This window comes from Ambystoma mexicanum, chromosome 3q, assembly GCF_040938575.1.
Source record: "Ambystoma mexicanum isolate Mex_15411 chromosome 3q, UKY_AmexF1_1, whole genome shotgun sequence".
Classification (NCBI taxonomy): Eukaryota; Metazoa; Chordata; class Amphibia; order Caudata; family Ambystomatidae; genus Ambystoma; species Ambystoma mexicanum.
This window is the reverse complement of record NC_090926.1, coordinates 921,698,864-921,715,381: the sequence shown is the minus strand read 5'-3', so window position 1 is coordinate 921,715,381 and position 16,518 is coordinate 921,698,864. Positions and strand designations below refer to the sequence as shown.

General features: G+C 44.5%; 1 protein-coding gene across 1 annotated transcript in view; it reads left to right on the top strand.

Annotated features, from left to right (window-relative positions):
• LOC138583117 (ATP-binding cassette sub-family A member 9-like) overlaps nt 1–16,518 on the top strand; it is a 2,332,105-nt gene that overhangs the window by 2,239,779 nt on the left and 75,808 nt on the right. Inside the window, exon 37 of the mRNA XM_069655077.1 lies at nt 8,068–8,147. Coding sequence (XP_069511178.1) covers nt 8,068–8,147 — 80 coding nt within the window. The remainder of the gene's footprint in view (nt 1–8,067; nt 8,148–16,518) is intronic.

Sequence of the window (16,518 nt, the reverse complement as noted above, 5' to 3'; positions counted from 1 at the left end):
GCACTCTGTGTGGGAAGGTATTTTGACGCTGAGTTGATGTGATGTGATAGTGTCAGGTCTAAGTCCATGGTGCATCCAAGATTCTTCACTGTGTTTGAGGTAGGCGGCGGTGGGCCTAGAGGGGTTGGCCAAGGTTTGGGTAGGGGTGAACAGGGCAGTCTTCCTGCAGATCATGATTTCAGATTTTTCGGGGTTGAGAATGAGGTGGTTAGCAGTCATCCAGTCGATTTCTGTAAGGCATGATGCAAGGTTGGGGGTATGATATGATATGATAGATTATTTATAACACACTTAATACCCAGAGGTTTCTAAGCGTGGACCCGGGGAACGAACCTGTGGTGCTCCATGTCGTCTTGCTTCTAAGGTGAGCACATTGCCCCTGAGCTATCCTACCGAGACGATGTGATGGAAGAGTCCTTTTGGATCTTGAAAGATGATTTGCGTGTCATCTGTGTAGTTGTAGCAAGCAGGCCGTGTGAGCGGATAATAGTGGGGGGGTCTCAGGTAAAGGTTAAAGAGTAGAGGAGAGAGAGAAAGAGGCGCCCTGTGGGCAGGGAGTCCAGTAGAAGGGAGCGATGTGTATTATTTGGGATCTGTTGAAGAGGAAGGAGAAGATCCACTTCATGGCTGCTTCCCTGATGCCGAGAGAGTGGAGTCTATCCGTGAGGTTGAGTTGGTCAATGGTGTCGAAGGCCACAGAGAGATCGAGAAGGATTAGTGCGGCACAACCTTCTGAGTCTGAAGTTCTTTTGAGATCATCCGAAATGGAGACTATGCACAATTCAGTTCCTTGTAGGGGGCTGAAGCCGGATTGGGTGGGGTTGAGGAGGAAATTGGTTTCTGTGAAAAGGCATTGTTGGGAGCAGGCTGTTTGGTCAATTAGTTTAGCTATGGAACGGTTCTTAGAGATAGCTCTGTAATTGGCTGGTAGATGGGGGTCAAGGGTGGGGTTTTGAGGAGGGGTTTGATATACAAGGTCTCGATAACTGCTGGAAAAATGCCCAAAGTGAGAGAAGAGTTAATGATCGATCTTGCAATGCTTGGTTGAGGATAGGATTTCTTATAAAAGAGAGGGAGGGCAGGGATCTCTAGGGGATCCTGAGGGACGGCTGTTAGCTAGTAGCTTTCGATATTCTGGATAGGAGATATGGGAGAAGGAAGAGAAGAGCAAGCGGGTGGGGGGGTGGGTCTGATAGCCCAGATGTGGATGCAGTGGAGCGGGCCAGGAGTGACTTAATTTTAGTTCCCATGGTGACGTTTCTTTCCAGGGCTATGTTGTAGAAGTGGTCAGAGAGAGAGTCACGAAGTGCTTGGGTGTGTGATGGGGAGGGAGGTGCAATAGGGAGACTTGAATCCTAAGATAATCTTGTGGAGTTCTCTACAGGTGTTTGGGGCATTGGTGATTCTATTCCAGTAAAAGGACTGTTTGGCCTTTCATATTTCTGCCCTGTAGCCTTTGCACTGCTCGGGGTAGGATGTTCTATTCTACGGCGATGCGTCTGCCTGATATCTGCATTTAAGAATATTGGTTCTGGGTTTTGAGAGATTTCAGAGCTGGGGTGAACCATCTTGGGGAGAGCCCCTGTCTGTTGGAGATGGGCCTAATAGGGGTGAGTGGGCTAAGAGCTTTAGAGAGCCTCTGGTCACATTGGCTGATTGAGAGTTGACCCGACTGGAGTGGAAGGGAAGGTAAGGAAGCAAGCAGAGAATCAGCCAGGTCCGGGGTTACTTTGACCTTGTTCCATAGAAGGGAGTTGGAGGGTGATCCTGGGGTTGTCAGGTAGGATGGAGGGTCTATGGTTGAGAGAGTGAAGAAAATGGCTCTATGGTCCATCCAGCCTAATGGCAGAGGCCGGAGAGTGGTGATCAGTTCAGGGGAGCTGAAGATTGCGTCTAGGGTGTGGCCTGCCAAGTGGGCTGGGCCCGATACTAGTTGTGTCAGAAGAAGATATTCCAGGTTGTCCAGAATGAGTCGTGTCAGGGGATTATGAGGGACGATGAACTAGATATTGAAATCGCCTAGCATAGTGTGGGTGGGGTTAGAAACCAGGATGGCAGCTAGGGAGTCGCTGAGGTTTTCTGTGAAATGTCAGTTGTAGCCTGGGAGTCTGTATATGAGCAAGAAGCTGTGCGTGTGTGTGGGGGTCATGAGAAAATGTACTAGGAGGTTTTCGCAGTCTGAGTTGTAGACTTGTTCCTCTGAGTGTGAAATGGAGAGGATGGATTTGTATAGGATAGCAATGCCGCCTGCCCTGAGGATGTGCAGGGCTGTGACTGGGGAAATCATAATTATTTCCTGTTGCGAGGGAGAAATCAGGTGACAGTCTTCTAAGGTCGGTGATGGGGTCAGGGAACTGACTTCTAGGGGTCCAAGGGGAATGGTGTCTGGTGTGAGTGCAAGGGGTGTTGTTTGGTAGGTTGAAGAGACATTCCACTAGGTTGTGTGGCTTGGGGGAGGTCATAAGGGTGTAGGATAGGGGGGTGTCATGGGTCTGGATGAGAGATGAGGTGTGCAGCAATGAATGTGCCCGGATAGTGCAGTGTCTGTTTTTTAGGAGATTTATGGGGGCTCAGGGTGTGTGAGTGAGGGTTAGAAGGGCTGCTGAGAGGGGAGTTGTGGCCAGGATTTCACAGACAGAGTTTAGGGATGCAAAGAGAGGGTCATGACGGTGTGGAACTGAGGAAAGGTCATGATAGGGGGAGGAGGTAGGAAGTTCTGGAGGAGGAAGGATCTGGTTGAGGGTAGGGCGAGGAGCTGGTGGCTTGAAGCTTGAAAGGGCGAGGCAGAGGGTGGATTTGGGAAGGCCTGGGGAAAGTGTTTTCTTGGGGAGGTCAGGTTGAGGAGGGGGAAGTGACATGTAAGTGACATGTAGGGGTGGGGTTTGGATGACGTTGTGTAGGAGTTACTGGTGCGCCAGAGCTGCTAGGCATGATACGGGACCTGCAGCGTTGGCCACAAGAGAGGGAGATGTACGAGTGTGAAACAGAGCCAGAGCTGAAAGCGGCCACAAACAGCAGCGAGGTCCGGATTAGCTGGATGAGAGTGCATGCGGATCTCTTATAGGAAGTACTGTGTAGGTGGGTGCAGTGAGAAATAGGATGGGAATGCGTGTTGGGAGACCAGCGCCTAAATCCTGTGGAAACAAAATTAAAGCCTAAAACACTATCCCTGTCGAAAAGGATGCAGAGTGGTGACAAAAGCGGCAACTAGATTCAAAATGCAAGCCTACAAGATTATTCCTGTTGAAACTGATGCAGTGTGAGGGTGCAAAACAGCAACTAAATTCAAAATGCAAGTCTACAACATTATTCCTGTGGAAAAAAGATGCAGAGTGGTGGCACGAAACAGCAGCTAGATACAAAATGCAAGCCTACAATACCATTCCTGTGCAAAAAAGATGCAAAGTAGTGGCACAAAACAGCTAGATTCAAAATGCAAGCCTACAAGAGTACTGGTGTAATGAAAAGGTTGTTTCCTGCCCGATTGTTGCAGCATACAGGACTCGAGGCCTGGCAGGGTCTGGGTCGACCAGGACGAACAGGCAAACAAGTGATGGAAGGTACCCATGGAGGTGCCCTTTGCCTGAACCCTTAACCGGCTGCCCAGGCAGGGAGCTCCTTATGAGGTCCGGATATCCCAGTCAGCTGACCCATGCAGGAGGGCCAATCGGTGACTGAGGGCAGGTAGGGTGATGAATAAGGGAGGTCTGGAGGGGAGAGGAGGCCGGGCCTTATCCTAAGGACTAGGATGCAGGCGCTGTTGGAGAAGCCCAATGTGAGGGCCTGGGTAGATGAGGGCCAACACAACGGAGCAGGAGATAAACATACTGCTCCTAGCAGCTCTGGCCGAGATGCAAATGCTACAAGGGTCGGCAAGCAGGGAGAGTTCCTCCAGACTCAGCTGAGGTGGATATCAGTGCAGGGGAACTCTATTCTCCATTGTATAAATCCCTGCACACATCGCCTTCCTGTGAAATGTGTGTCAGGGAGACTTTTGCACAACCCTCTGTGAAGGCTCTGTAATCATCTAACCTAATTGTTGAACAGTGTGTCTCCCAAGAGAAAAGACCAGACTTGCCAAGGGTAAGCGTAGCAGAGCAGTCAGGCTTAATATAAGGAGGTAGGAATGTTGGCAGGAAGGTACAGACATCACACAAGAATGCCCCACATTGGTATACCGTAACAATATAAGCATTATTATAAGGTCACACATACAAAATGTATTTTGGGAAAAATAACTACTAACGTTACACAGAACAAATAGAGAAAAGTGTAGATAAAAAAAGTAATTGGCCAGTAAAGGCCTAACTCAATCCTTAATCTAAAATGTAGGACCCATACCTGGTGGCAGTCACAATACATATAAACTTTCAGATGTAAGTAATAGAAAGAACCTTTGACGACATTAAACACATTTATGATGTTCATGTTCAAGATCCCAAAGTACCAAACTGAACTTAGTCCAGGCTTCCTATTACCTTCTACATGAAGTATTATACTTATATAATACCACAGTATAGCACGTAGATGTTGAGCACAGCAGAACACAATGTCCAACACAGCCAGGAGGGCTACTAAAGTCCATGATATCTTTTAGATACAGTCCTTAGCACCAGAAGGGCAAAGTACACTACAAGGAGGGGAAAAATAGCAACACACGGTGATGCTATGTATATCCTATGCAGGAGTGTAATGTACCGATTTAGAAGTCAGGGGAATTCTTTAAGGATTCAGGCCTGGATGAGGAATTCCAGAGATCTTATCAGGACCCTAGAAAAATGCCACTGTCCAGGTGAGTACATTGCATTGTCACTTGTAAGCGTTCCAGTGTTGAGAACAGTGCCCCATAGGCAATAATAGGAAAGGTCAGGTAACTGTTACTTTCAACAGGTACCAAGAAAAAGGTAATGGACCACAGGGGACACCAGTGGAGACCCAGAAGAAGAAATTCAGTGGAGGGTTCGACCCCCACCAACCCAAGAGCAGAAAAGCGCAGGATTCATCCCCCAATGTCATCCTATTGAAAAATGCAATAGAAGGGGACCTGCAGAACCCAACAACCACAAACCATAGGCCCCTGAAAGGGAGTATCTGAAATAACCCACCATTCCCTGGTTCAGAAGTAGAAACAACACAATATGTTTCTAAAGGGTGAAATGAAGTATCCGGTCATCCAGGGATTTGCACTATGAGCCAATGATGACCCCAAGGGCCCAAAAGAAGAGCAGTCGTTCTTCAGTGGAGTGGGACCCCGCATCCAGAAGTGGAATCCACTACAGAGATGGCTCCAGGAGGACGAAGGAACCTGCACATGGTGCACTCCTCTGGCTCAGAAGGCAAACATGGTCCGCACACCAACAATATGTGTGTGGGGGAAACAGGTATGTTTTGAGGTCCTTTCTGAAAGTTATGATGGAGGATGCACTGCATATGCGAAGAGGTAGGGTGTTCCATGCCCCGGGTGCCCATTGGGTAAATGCTTCTTTTTATGTACATCTGAGTTCGCAGAGTAGAATGTGTAGAAGGTGTTGGCAGGCTTGTCTGGTGTTTGTGTGGGTGATGGGTTTCAGTTTGTCATGAAGGTAAGATGGGGTTTTGAGGTGGATGGCTTTGAATACAATGCAGAGTCCTTTGAAGGCAATTCTCTGAGGTATGGGGAGCCAGTGGAGTTGGGCAAGAGCGGGATGTTGTGTGAATGTTTTCGTAGGTGGAGGATGAGTCTGGTGGCTGAGTTTTGTGTGGCTTGCATGGGGGCAAACTTGTTGTTGGGGAGTCCAGTGAGGAGAGAATTTCCATAGTCAAGCTTAGAGAGAACCAGTGCTTGAACTGCAGTGCGGAAGGACTCGAGAGGAAGGATATGTCTGATTTTGCATAGGAGGTGTGTGTATTTGTAAATTGCATGTTTTGGTGACAACGGCTATGTGGTGTGTGAAGGAAAGGTGGGGGTCAATGGTGAAGCCAACAGATTTGACAGGTGTGGAGAGGGATATGTGTGGGTTGTCAGTGGCGATATCTTGGATCCAGGAGGTGAGATGGGGTTTGTGCCTTGGGGGACAGATGAGTTAATATTATGTTTTGGAAGGGTTGAGTTTGAGGAGGTGAGTGGCCATCCAGTTGGTGATGGTAGAGAGACAGGCTTTGAGGGTGTGAAGGGGATGACATTTGGAAGTATATTTTTTTGTAATTTGCATATTGTTGGAAATGTACGTTGTGTTTGCTAAGGGTCTGTCCAAGAGATTCAACATATAGGTTGAAGAGGATTAGGGATAGGGAGGAGCCTTGTGGAACCCCTTAATTGGCATGGGTGGGATCAGATCGATAAGCGGGCATGGAGACAACGTGGATCCTGTTAGTGAGAATGGAGGTGAAGCAGTCAAGTATGGTGCCAGTGAGATTCATCCTGTGGGCTAGGATGTCTTGTAGAATTATGTGGTTGATGCTGTTGAAGGCTGCAGATAGGTCAAGGAGTATGAGTAGTGCTGTGTGTCCTTTGTCTGTGTAGGTCATTGAAGATGTGAAGAGTAGCAGTCTCAGTGCTGTGTCCATGTAAAATGCCAGCTTGGAAGGGGTTGAGTAGGTTGTTTGTGGTAATTTGTTGTTGCAGTAGTTACGATTGCGGCGAGGTATGATAGGATTGTAATGGGGCAGTGGTTTTCAGGGAGTATGGGGTTGTGACATGTTATATTACACTGGGTGCTGGACTCCAACTCTTAAGGGTGTAAGTGGAGGGACACAAAACAAATAGTGTATTGAAATTCTACTAGCAGAAATCAATCAAAAGAAAAATGACAGCGTATTGACACTGAAAACTCTTCTTTTTGGTGAAATATTCTCGAGTTGAAAACCTATCGCATAAGGCCAGCTCATTTTGTTACTGGCTACTAAATGATATATTATTTGAAGTTCTGGATTGCAACTTGGCTGATTGCCCCATGTTTATCTGAGTTATATTTTCCTATCCTTCCCTACCTCTTTTGACATTGTTTTCCCTCTGCCAACTCCTTAATTCTTGGCCCTCTGAAACAACTTTGTAGCGCTTTATCAAACTTTGAATAAATAAATAATTGTCTGTTCATTGGTCCACACAGTAGTATCAACACACTACTATTTGAATATCGTTTACAGTATGCATATTTGTTCTGTGGGCTGGTGAAGAGGTGCTAACTGTTGCGAAAGGTGACTATAATGTCAGGGATGAGGTATTCATTTTAAGCGTATTGCAAACATCTTCCACGATCTGAGCTAGCTTCTTCTGGCTGGTGTGCTAGTGCCAGCAGAAGGCTTCCCAAAGCATTTCAGACCTATGTTAACACTATAGTAATGATTTGCAAACAGGCTTTTTTAGTGCAGACCTCGGGTAAATACACCTGGGGATACTCTGTGATGTGAAGATTCTGACAGATTTATTTTTTATAACCAATAATGAGGATGAGGCTTATTCTCAAGTGGTATTCAAGAGAATTGTGGACTCCCTCAGCATATTGAAATGCTGCAAGCGAATCTATGTGATCACTGCGCCGTCCGTAACTGCGCCAACGAAAATGTCAACGCCAATTACGGCGCAGTGAAGTGATCAAATAGGTCACTTTACCCATGTCCCCGTCCCGCATTCCCTTACCCCACCCCCTCACCCCCACTTACCCTTATCGGTTCCTCCCATTTGCGTGAGTCGGAGCTCACGCTGCAGGGTGCTTTTTCTTTTTTTACTTTCTTGTGGTAAGCCCTGCTCAACCCCTGACTCCCGTTACTGCCTCCAAGAAGAGCGCGGGACACCCCTGCAACCCCTGTTCTGCTTGGGTGCAGTAGTGGGAGTCGGTATTGCGGGGGCGCACTGCTGAGGGCAAAGTTTTTGTATTTTTCCCTGTAAGCGTCAAGGATCTAATACAAGCTATACTATATGTGTATTTTCTTTGCTCTCCCTCTTTCAGAGCATGATTCTAATTAGCTGCGGTTGCCTTTAACGTATTGTTATCTTTTAAATGCTATGTATGATTGATGACTCACAAGTAATAATGATATATACATTAAAGACTGATGATGAGTGTGTGTTCTTCATCTCTGGAACAGGTTTTCATCATTGCTATCCTATAAAATACCCATGGATAATGTGAAGTCACTGTCCCAAGCTTTTTCTGTTCTAGAGGAAGGTAAGAATGCATGCATCATTATGGACAAGATGCCTATTTTAATGGGGAAAAATCCAAATTAATGTTATCTTTACTAAATGGATTGCTTGAGCTTCGATATACTCCTTTATGGGTAGTAGGTTCACTAACCATGAACACCAATTTATCTGGTAAAATGGTCCAGTATGCCTATTTCCTATTCCAAAACTGTGCAGTCACTGTCACTGAAAACAAGATTGGTGGGCAAAACAAAATAAGCAGGTCATAATGCAAGACAAGTGAAAATAGAATGGACAAGGTGCATGAGGAAAGAGAACATTGAAAACAGGACATTGATAGGCATAATGATGATGGTATGGAGTTTAATTGTACAAAACAGTATGAAAGACCAAACAAAGGATACATTGGTGAAGCACAGGACCTAGTTTTACATTATAAAACGTTGTTGATCGACGTTGTCCCATAGTGGATGCGCCCAAGGGCTTACACACAGGGCATGGGGGTAGGATACCTTGCTGGAATGGGTATATTAAAAATGGCAGGAGGGTAGTTCTGAAATAGGAGGAGAGAAATAGGGTTGAGTGGTGTAATTTGCTTGTAGCAAGATAGTCTTTATTTCCTTTTTGAAACGTAGGATGGAGGCGGCAGCTCTGAACAGCATTGACAAATTGTTCCACAGGCAGGCTGGAAAGCAGGAAAGGGCCTGTTTTGTAGTTTCTCCCCCCTTGCAGGTCTTTGAATCCGATCTAGCAATATCTAATTTCATAATGGCGGTTGTGTGTGTGCTTTGTGGTAGACACACTCTGTACACCATAGGGCAGTAAGGGTAACATTATGCCATGAATGGAGTTGATATCCTAATACTAGTTCAGGCACAATTGACGATGTTGAGTTTTGGACACATTTCTGATGACATCACAACGGGAATTCACAGTGAATGTTATACATACGTCTACAAAAAAGTCAGAAGCTTCAATCATCTTCATTTTAATTATGAACTATAGCATTGGGATGTCCTAGGTGACATGTACATTATATGTTGTTAATGAATTCATACATAGTCCCAGCAGTAATGGTATGTAATGCTGCAGAAGAAAAGTATAGTTTGACCTCAGAATTGTCATATTCTTTGTGTATTTACCAACACTTCCTGGTACTGGGAATTGCTATAGATGAGTCAGTCAAGATTGCTTATTTAGTTTATGTGTTTGCTCTCTCTGGATCGCACAACAGGTGACAGAATAGAAGAAATGTATACTTGTTAAGAGTCAGACAGGCTCGGTGGGTCCACTAAAAATTAGGGTATGACTGCATCTAATCAGATTAAATGTTTTTAGTCAATTAATTTATATTTATCAAAACACACATGTTTAACTATCCATACAATGTATGTGGGAAAGTTTACAATATTTCAAATATATGCACTTGAAAACCAATGTTATCTTTTGAAGATGTGTACAGTAAAAATGAAACACTTATTCAAACCTAAGCTTGCAAACAAGAATACAACGATGAGTTTATACTCCAATATTGAAAAAATGATTATAGTGCAATATTTAGTTAATTACAATACTTGTCTCAAGAAAGGGGAACATTCAATGTTGATGTATCCTGATCCCCTTTTAATGACCCACACTGTCATACTGATGTAGTTAACGCATCATTTTGACCATTCCCCCGGTTACAGTGATGTGGATGCCGATTTCCCCACCAGTGCTGACTCTGCTGTGACGTTTATTGTACACCCTACGCCTTCATCTATTCTAATAGGTGGTTACTGTGAGAAACAAAAGGGTATCTCACCCACTAGACCCCTGGGATCTCTCTCTCAGGTGGCCAGGGCACAGCATTCGCCTTTGGATCCAGACCCCAGGGGTGGAACAGATGCGGGAGGATCACCTGGGTGAGGGGTCTTCGTGGAGTGGGGGTGAGGCAGCTGATGGTAAGACGTGGCATTCCCCCCTTTTTTGTACATCCAACCCATCCTATTTTTTAGGACTCTCTGATGTCCCAGCTCCCTGCACCTTTCTACACAAACACTGGGCCGAGGAAGAGGTTGACTGAGAGTAACAAGACTAACTCTTTTACATCGTACTGGACATGTCCCGCTTATCGGGTCAGGCAAAGTCTGGCACTTGACTTTAAGTGCATACACCTGATACCAATTTGCTCTCCTCACACGAATAAAAGGCGGAAACTAGAGACACACTCTGAGCACGGTGGAACAGGAGTACGAACATAACTTCCAGGGCGATGGGCGGACCTACTGGAGCAGAGCGACGACCAAGGGACGAGAACAGCGGGTGGAAAACCCCAGGAGTCCCCTACAAGAGGTTGTTGCCTCCAAAAGGCAGCAAAAAACATGTGGAGAAGGCCAGATCCCAAAGTAGAAGGCTGAATTGTGTTTCAAGGATGCCATGAACCCTCCTGGGTGAACGATAGAATTGGGGAGGCGAGACCAAGACTGTGGTACTAACCTTGTGAATTGAAAATCAAGGAATTAAAACCAACAAAGAAACGCACACAGCTGGTGGGTTGACAAGCGACCTGAGAGATCAATGTGTGTTAAAGAAAGATTGAAGTGGCAACATTATATCGCAAGTAAGGGCTGCACCCGTGGGGATGAGACGCGAAGAAAGGCAGACCTGTGAATGAACTTTGAAGTAAGGACAACTGTGAAATCAGTGATACTGAGTAATGGAGTGGTCCCACAAAAGGAAGTAGCCCACTCGAACGTCTCTGTGAAAGGTGCATTATTGGAAGCGATCAAGTGAATGACCTGTAAAAGCAAAGTGAGTAAAATTAACCCAGAGAGAAGGGGTGAGTAAAAATCTGAACAGTGAACTTTGAGTCGAAGTGGTCCTGCAGAGGTCAGTAAAGAAAGACACGCACATTTGAAAGTCTTTGACATCCGAAAGCATTGTTGAACTTTTGTTGTGAAAGGTTTGAGTCCGACAGAGGGGGACCAGCGTGAACTTTTGTTGTTAATGGTCTGAGCCCAACAGAGGGGGACCAATGTGAACTTTTGTTTTCAAAGAGGTCTGAGCCCAACAAAGGGGGACAGGCGAGAACTTTTTGTTGAAATGTTATTTGGTAATCTGTGAAGAGAGACTTCAATGTGGAAGGCCAGGCGCGCCTCGATGCATGTTTTGAACTGTTTTGTGTTGAAAACCCGAGCCAGAGTGTGTCATCCTGCCTACAGGGACCGCCTTACTCCGTGCTGTTTGACGTGTGGAGGAGAGCTGGTTCAGCCACATGTATTCTTTACATTTGAACACTGATTTTCTTTTACATGCATATCTCCTTTATACACTTTTTGTACAAGAGATAGGGCAGGCATTAGGTTTTGTTAGCATAGGCCATTTTGATTTGACAGACTTCACTAGGATTGTGAACCGGGACAGCCAACCCAGCCCTTTAAGATGAGGTAGCAATACTATGAGATCAATGGGAATGCTGAAGATACTCAAACATCAATAATCAAAAGAACTCAGGAAGTTGGCAAAGTTGACTGTTTTAATGTAAAATATCTAGAACAGGGAGTACAACGGACATCAACAGACATCTCACAGCATGATCTCAACGAAGTTCATAAAAACTCGGCATTACTTATGCTAATCTACGTATTGCTAAGGTCATCCTACGTGGCAAAACTACAAAAACTTAGTGACAAATGTGATAGGCTTAGAGGGAACATCTAGGTATACGTTCCATGCTAGTCTAAGAAAGTGATAGGCTCCTTAACAACAGGTGGGGCAACTAAGCCCTCCCCTCAAACAGTTCACTATGAACGTCACTAAATACATGCTGTCCCATTGTTTACACAAGCATGCGGCCCCCTAAAATTGGTTGGCACTCTTCTCACATCTGTCAGTACTCTTCCATCTACGTTAGCAGCACACATGCTGGACTTCCAGGTGCTGGTGAGCTGGTCATAACCATAGGTTTTCACCAATTAGCATATCATATATCATCACCTCAGTGGTCTGCATGTCAATTAAGCCTTTGAACTCGGCCTTGGAAATGTCCCTCGCCCTGGAGAATACAGAGGAGTAGAGGCACGATCTGCCTCTCTGCATAGGTGTGGTTCATCATATTCGTCCAACTTCATCCCTCCGCATGACTAAAGACCATGAATTTAAGCTATGGTGTATTTAAAATACTATTTTTTAATGAACCCATGACGTCTTCCTTGTTTACGTTCATGTCTTCTGAACAGGAGGTCCGTTCTTTCACACAATTGTAACTACTTTCTGCTCATCTCAGTTCAATACGACCTTGGCTTCTTGGGGCTCGTCCAGCCTCACCCTTCAGAGAATCACTTCTGTATTTCAATTGCTTTTCTTAACTGCGACACACTGGAAAGAAGGCCTTCCTTCTCTGGTCCAGCTCTGCTATAAGACGTAGTGGAATCATCCCTTCTTTACATGTTCCTATATATGTGTATATGTTGGCACATGCCGCAAACTATTCACTACATAGCTAGCCTCAAGAATACTTTGTCTGCTTGCGTTTCTTTGCATCTGTACATGTGTAAAATGACTTAATATCTTCATCATTTCTGTAGCATAAGCCTCTTCATCTCGAGCCCGAGATATCACTTATTTTTGATACTTTCTTGATTCCTTATAGAATATTTACATTCTCTTGTTTCTGCATCTCTTCTGTGTGCATCAGTCTGGTTTCGTGTGACGTCACCAATCTGCTCTTTGGTTCATTTGTCTTGTTTCTTCTGGGATTCCATTCAAACGGCCATTATACTGTCTCGTATGTAGGTATGGCTTTCTCAATGGGAACCTTGCTTCCAGGATTCTCCTTGGTATCAGTATTTTCACTGGTAGCGCACGTATCTCATACTCCTGTTCCCAACATATAGGCAATATGGGGGAGATGGTTGAGGTGGGGGTACTTGGCTCCTCCTCTACTCTCCCCCTTCTGGGTGATTCATCCACCACTCTCCCATCATCCTTCACATCTGAATATCCTTGTCTGAAGAAATGCTTTTTCAGGATCCATATCTTTATTATTCCTTTCAGGCATCCAGCTGATTCCACATGCTCATCCTTGTTTCAAGTCATGAGCATGCACTGTCCACTTGTACTGCAAGAGATCCACTTTCCCACATACTTCTCATGGTTCTTCGGATACAGGAATTTCATTCCCTCAGGTGCATGAATGCTGGCTTTCACGAAATCTCAGATTTTTTCATCTGTTGGCTCTTTGGTTTTCCATCCTGATTCAATATCAATCATGATTTTCATCCCTATGGCTTTCTTTGTAGTCTTCTTGCATTGTGAGATTATTATCCTAATCACACAGAATCCAAGCAATACCAATTACTATTAGGGCTCCAAGGAACTTGAATATATCTGCCATCCATTGTGGAACCCACGAAAAGAGCAGTCCAAACCAACTATCATCGGCAATGTCTTCCACTTCGTCTATCATCTGGGCGTGTAGCTTCATCAGCATTTCTATGGCCTCTGTTAAGGTACCATTCTCGTCATCATGAGAAGGTATAAATGTGCAACATGGTTCTCCAATTTTTGCACAAAAACCTCCATCCATAGATGTGATCATATCCAGGACATATCTATTATGAAGAGTCATCAGTCTTATGGCTCTCAGCTCTTCTCTGATAGCATCCAATCCCTTTATGGTAGTGTTGATCGTCTGCAACAACTCCCATCTGGTTATCTGTAACCACTTAGTGTTCGCTGCTGTCTGGTTCCTTGGCATGAAAATCATCGTGAATATCGACAAAGTCTGGCTGAATAGTCTGTTTTCATATGGAATGGCATTAAAAGCTTCCATTGACTTGGCTGACAAATAATTCTCTCTTTTCATTCCATTCATCAGCTCCACAGGTCTCTTCTTCCTTAGGTGAGCATCTGCTTTTGGAAAACTGTCAATGTTTAAGTCACTTCTAGGAATCACTAATGCTGGAACATGGGCGTTTGCTATGGAACATCGTCCTCCCCAATCTTTGGGTAACTTCATATACGCTCTGGATCCACAAGCCCAATAGTGATCACTGCTGTCCCAATGTTCATTCCTGGAGCAATCAAAGATTTGACCACTGTTCTGGTTCTCTCCGACTTTTCTTGTGCCATTGTTTCTGAAGCACAGCTTTGCACTTCCCAAAGGCACTATCTGCAAAGGTCCTCCTTTATCCTCGACCCATGTCAGTAGTTTAGCAAGTTTCGACCATACAGGTTTACACAGCATTTCCGCATTTTCAATAGTTGGCTGGTAGTGACCCATTATTATCCAATCTCTACAGATAACCACACCCTCTTCCCAGCCATCTGGTGAAAGCATTGATCCCCAAATCTGCATCTGGCCTCTATTCTTCCATCTACGATTTTCTTCTGCTGATTTTACTGAACTTGCCAGTCTTCTGTTTACTTTCCATCTTTTTCCATATCCTTTTACTCCAGGCTTTTTCCTATCTGATCACGTGATTTTTGGTATGCATCCTGTCTCTCGTCTTTGTGTCTTGCAAATAATCATCTTCATCTGGATCTGTCCATTCAGTTGCCCATTTGAGATAGGCTGTTCGGCTCATGAACTGACCTCTTGTACGGCAGAATGCTATGTGTGATAGACAATGTGCTGTCTGGACGTCTATTTCAATAGCTATGAAGATTTTAGACTTCCCCTACTATAAGGCAAGAGTGCGCATACAAAGCATTCCTCGTTCGTGGTACTCCTTCCCACTTCTTTCATATGCTGATACCATATGTTATTCCTCAAGTGTGCTGTACTATCCAGTTAATCTTTTCTTTTAACTCATGATCATCCTCCTTAGCACTTCTCTTAGGCCTCCTTCTTTTCTTATGAGCTTCTATAATCATCTCATGAAGTCTGTCAGCATAATTCCTTCTTAATGGACCAGCCATAGGAACATTTGTCAGTATACTTGATGCTTTTACGTGTGCTACCTGTGTAGGAACAATCACATCAGGTTTCATCCATCTTGCATGATACGAAGATATCTGATTATCATAAAAAAACTTGCAAAGCCGACCTCCCCCCAAAGGGAAGCCCAAATGTATCTATCATAGGACTAGGTGCCTTTAAACGTACCTCTGGAGTAGGAACAATTACATAGGGCCTTGGCTGCCTTGTAGTTGCCACATCTGTACCCTTCTTCTGCATAGAAAGATATGCAGGAATCCTTGCTGTATTTGGATTCAAATTGTAAGCCGTAAGCACAGTAAGGGAGAGAAGTATCACGATAAACAAAATGCATGTATAAATGATGTATAGATAGGCCCACTTCTTAAAACAATAACTTCTTGCACATCATGGAGGTCTCTCGTTGTTGGCCATTGATTGATTGATTGATTGATTGATATTTTATTTCTATCGCGCTCGTACACAAGTGTTTCAGAGCGTGACAAGGCAAGGGAGGGGAACAGGGGAGAACAAAACAGCATTCTTACTAGGCCCAGTGACATTGAGAACGCGCAAGTGCATGGGAGAGGGGGGAGGGGAAAAGTGCATGGAAGGGGGGAGAGGTCGAAAGTGCGAAGCAGAGGAGAAACAGCTAAATAAAAATAAATAAATAATAAAGGCAACAAACAGTGGTAATGCAGCCAGCCTTGACATTATTACTGTTGATGCTGCCCATTCTTAATCTTTTTTAAGGAAGGAAAAATCCACTTTTATTCGGGTAACATCATGAAATACTCTGGAAGCTGCCGAATTTGTTCCACAAGTTCCTCGATCAGCTGGTTGATTACAGGACGATTATCAGGGTTCCTGATGTAGACAAAGGAATTATTCTTTCGCCAGACGAAAAACGGGTGTTTCTCCTGTAGATAATAACATACAAAGGAAAGTATGTTCTCAATGTCTACACTTGAGCCTCATTTATGACGTTCTCAATTTTCTCTCAGAATACAAATTAACACTCACGATTATGTTACGTAGCAATTCATTAAGTGCCACTTCATTCCTCGGATCTCTCAATAAGGTTCGAACATCAGTTTGTCTTCCAACGAGATGTGGGCATTCCTCGATTAAATAATAGAATACCATGCTAACTAGTCTTTGCGCATCATCATCAGATAGGTGCATTTGTGTTTTCACCAGTCTGCTCGGGAAGCTGGAGTACTTGCTCTATTATGGCTACGAGCAATCTCCTCACGATTGGACCATGCTTAGGATCTTGTAGAAAATGAGGAATGTCAACAGTTCTCCCCACCAGTGCAGAGTATGCGCGAAGAAAAAAAATTCGGGATGCTTTAATGCTAACATCATTTTCTGAGGAACCTCTCGTCTTATTTCTCTTACCCAATAAGTAATACTTATTTCAACTACCACTTCGTCATCTGACGCATGGTCTTTAAACATATCTTCATCAGCGAAGTCAGTCAACCTGTAA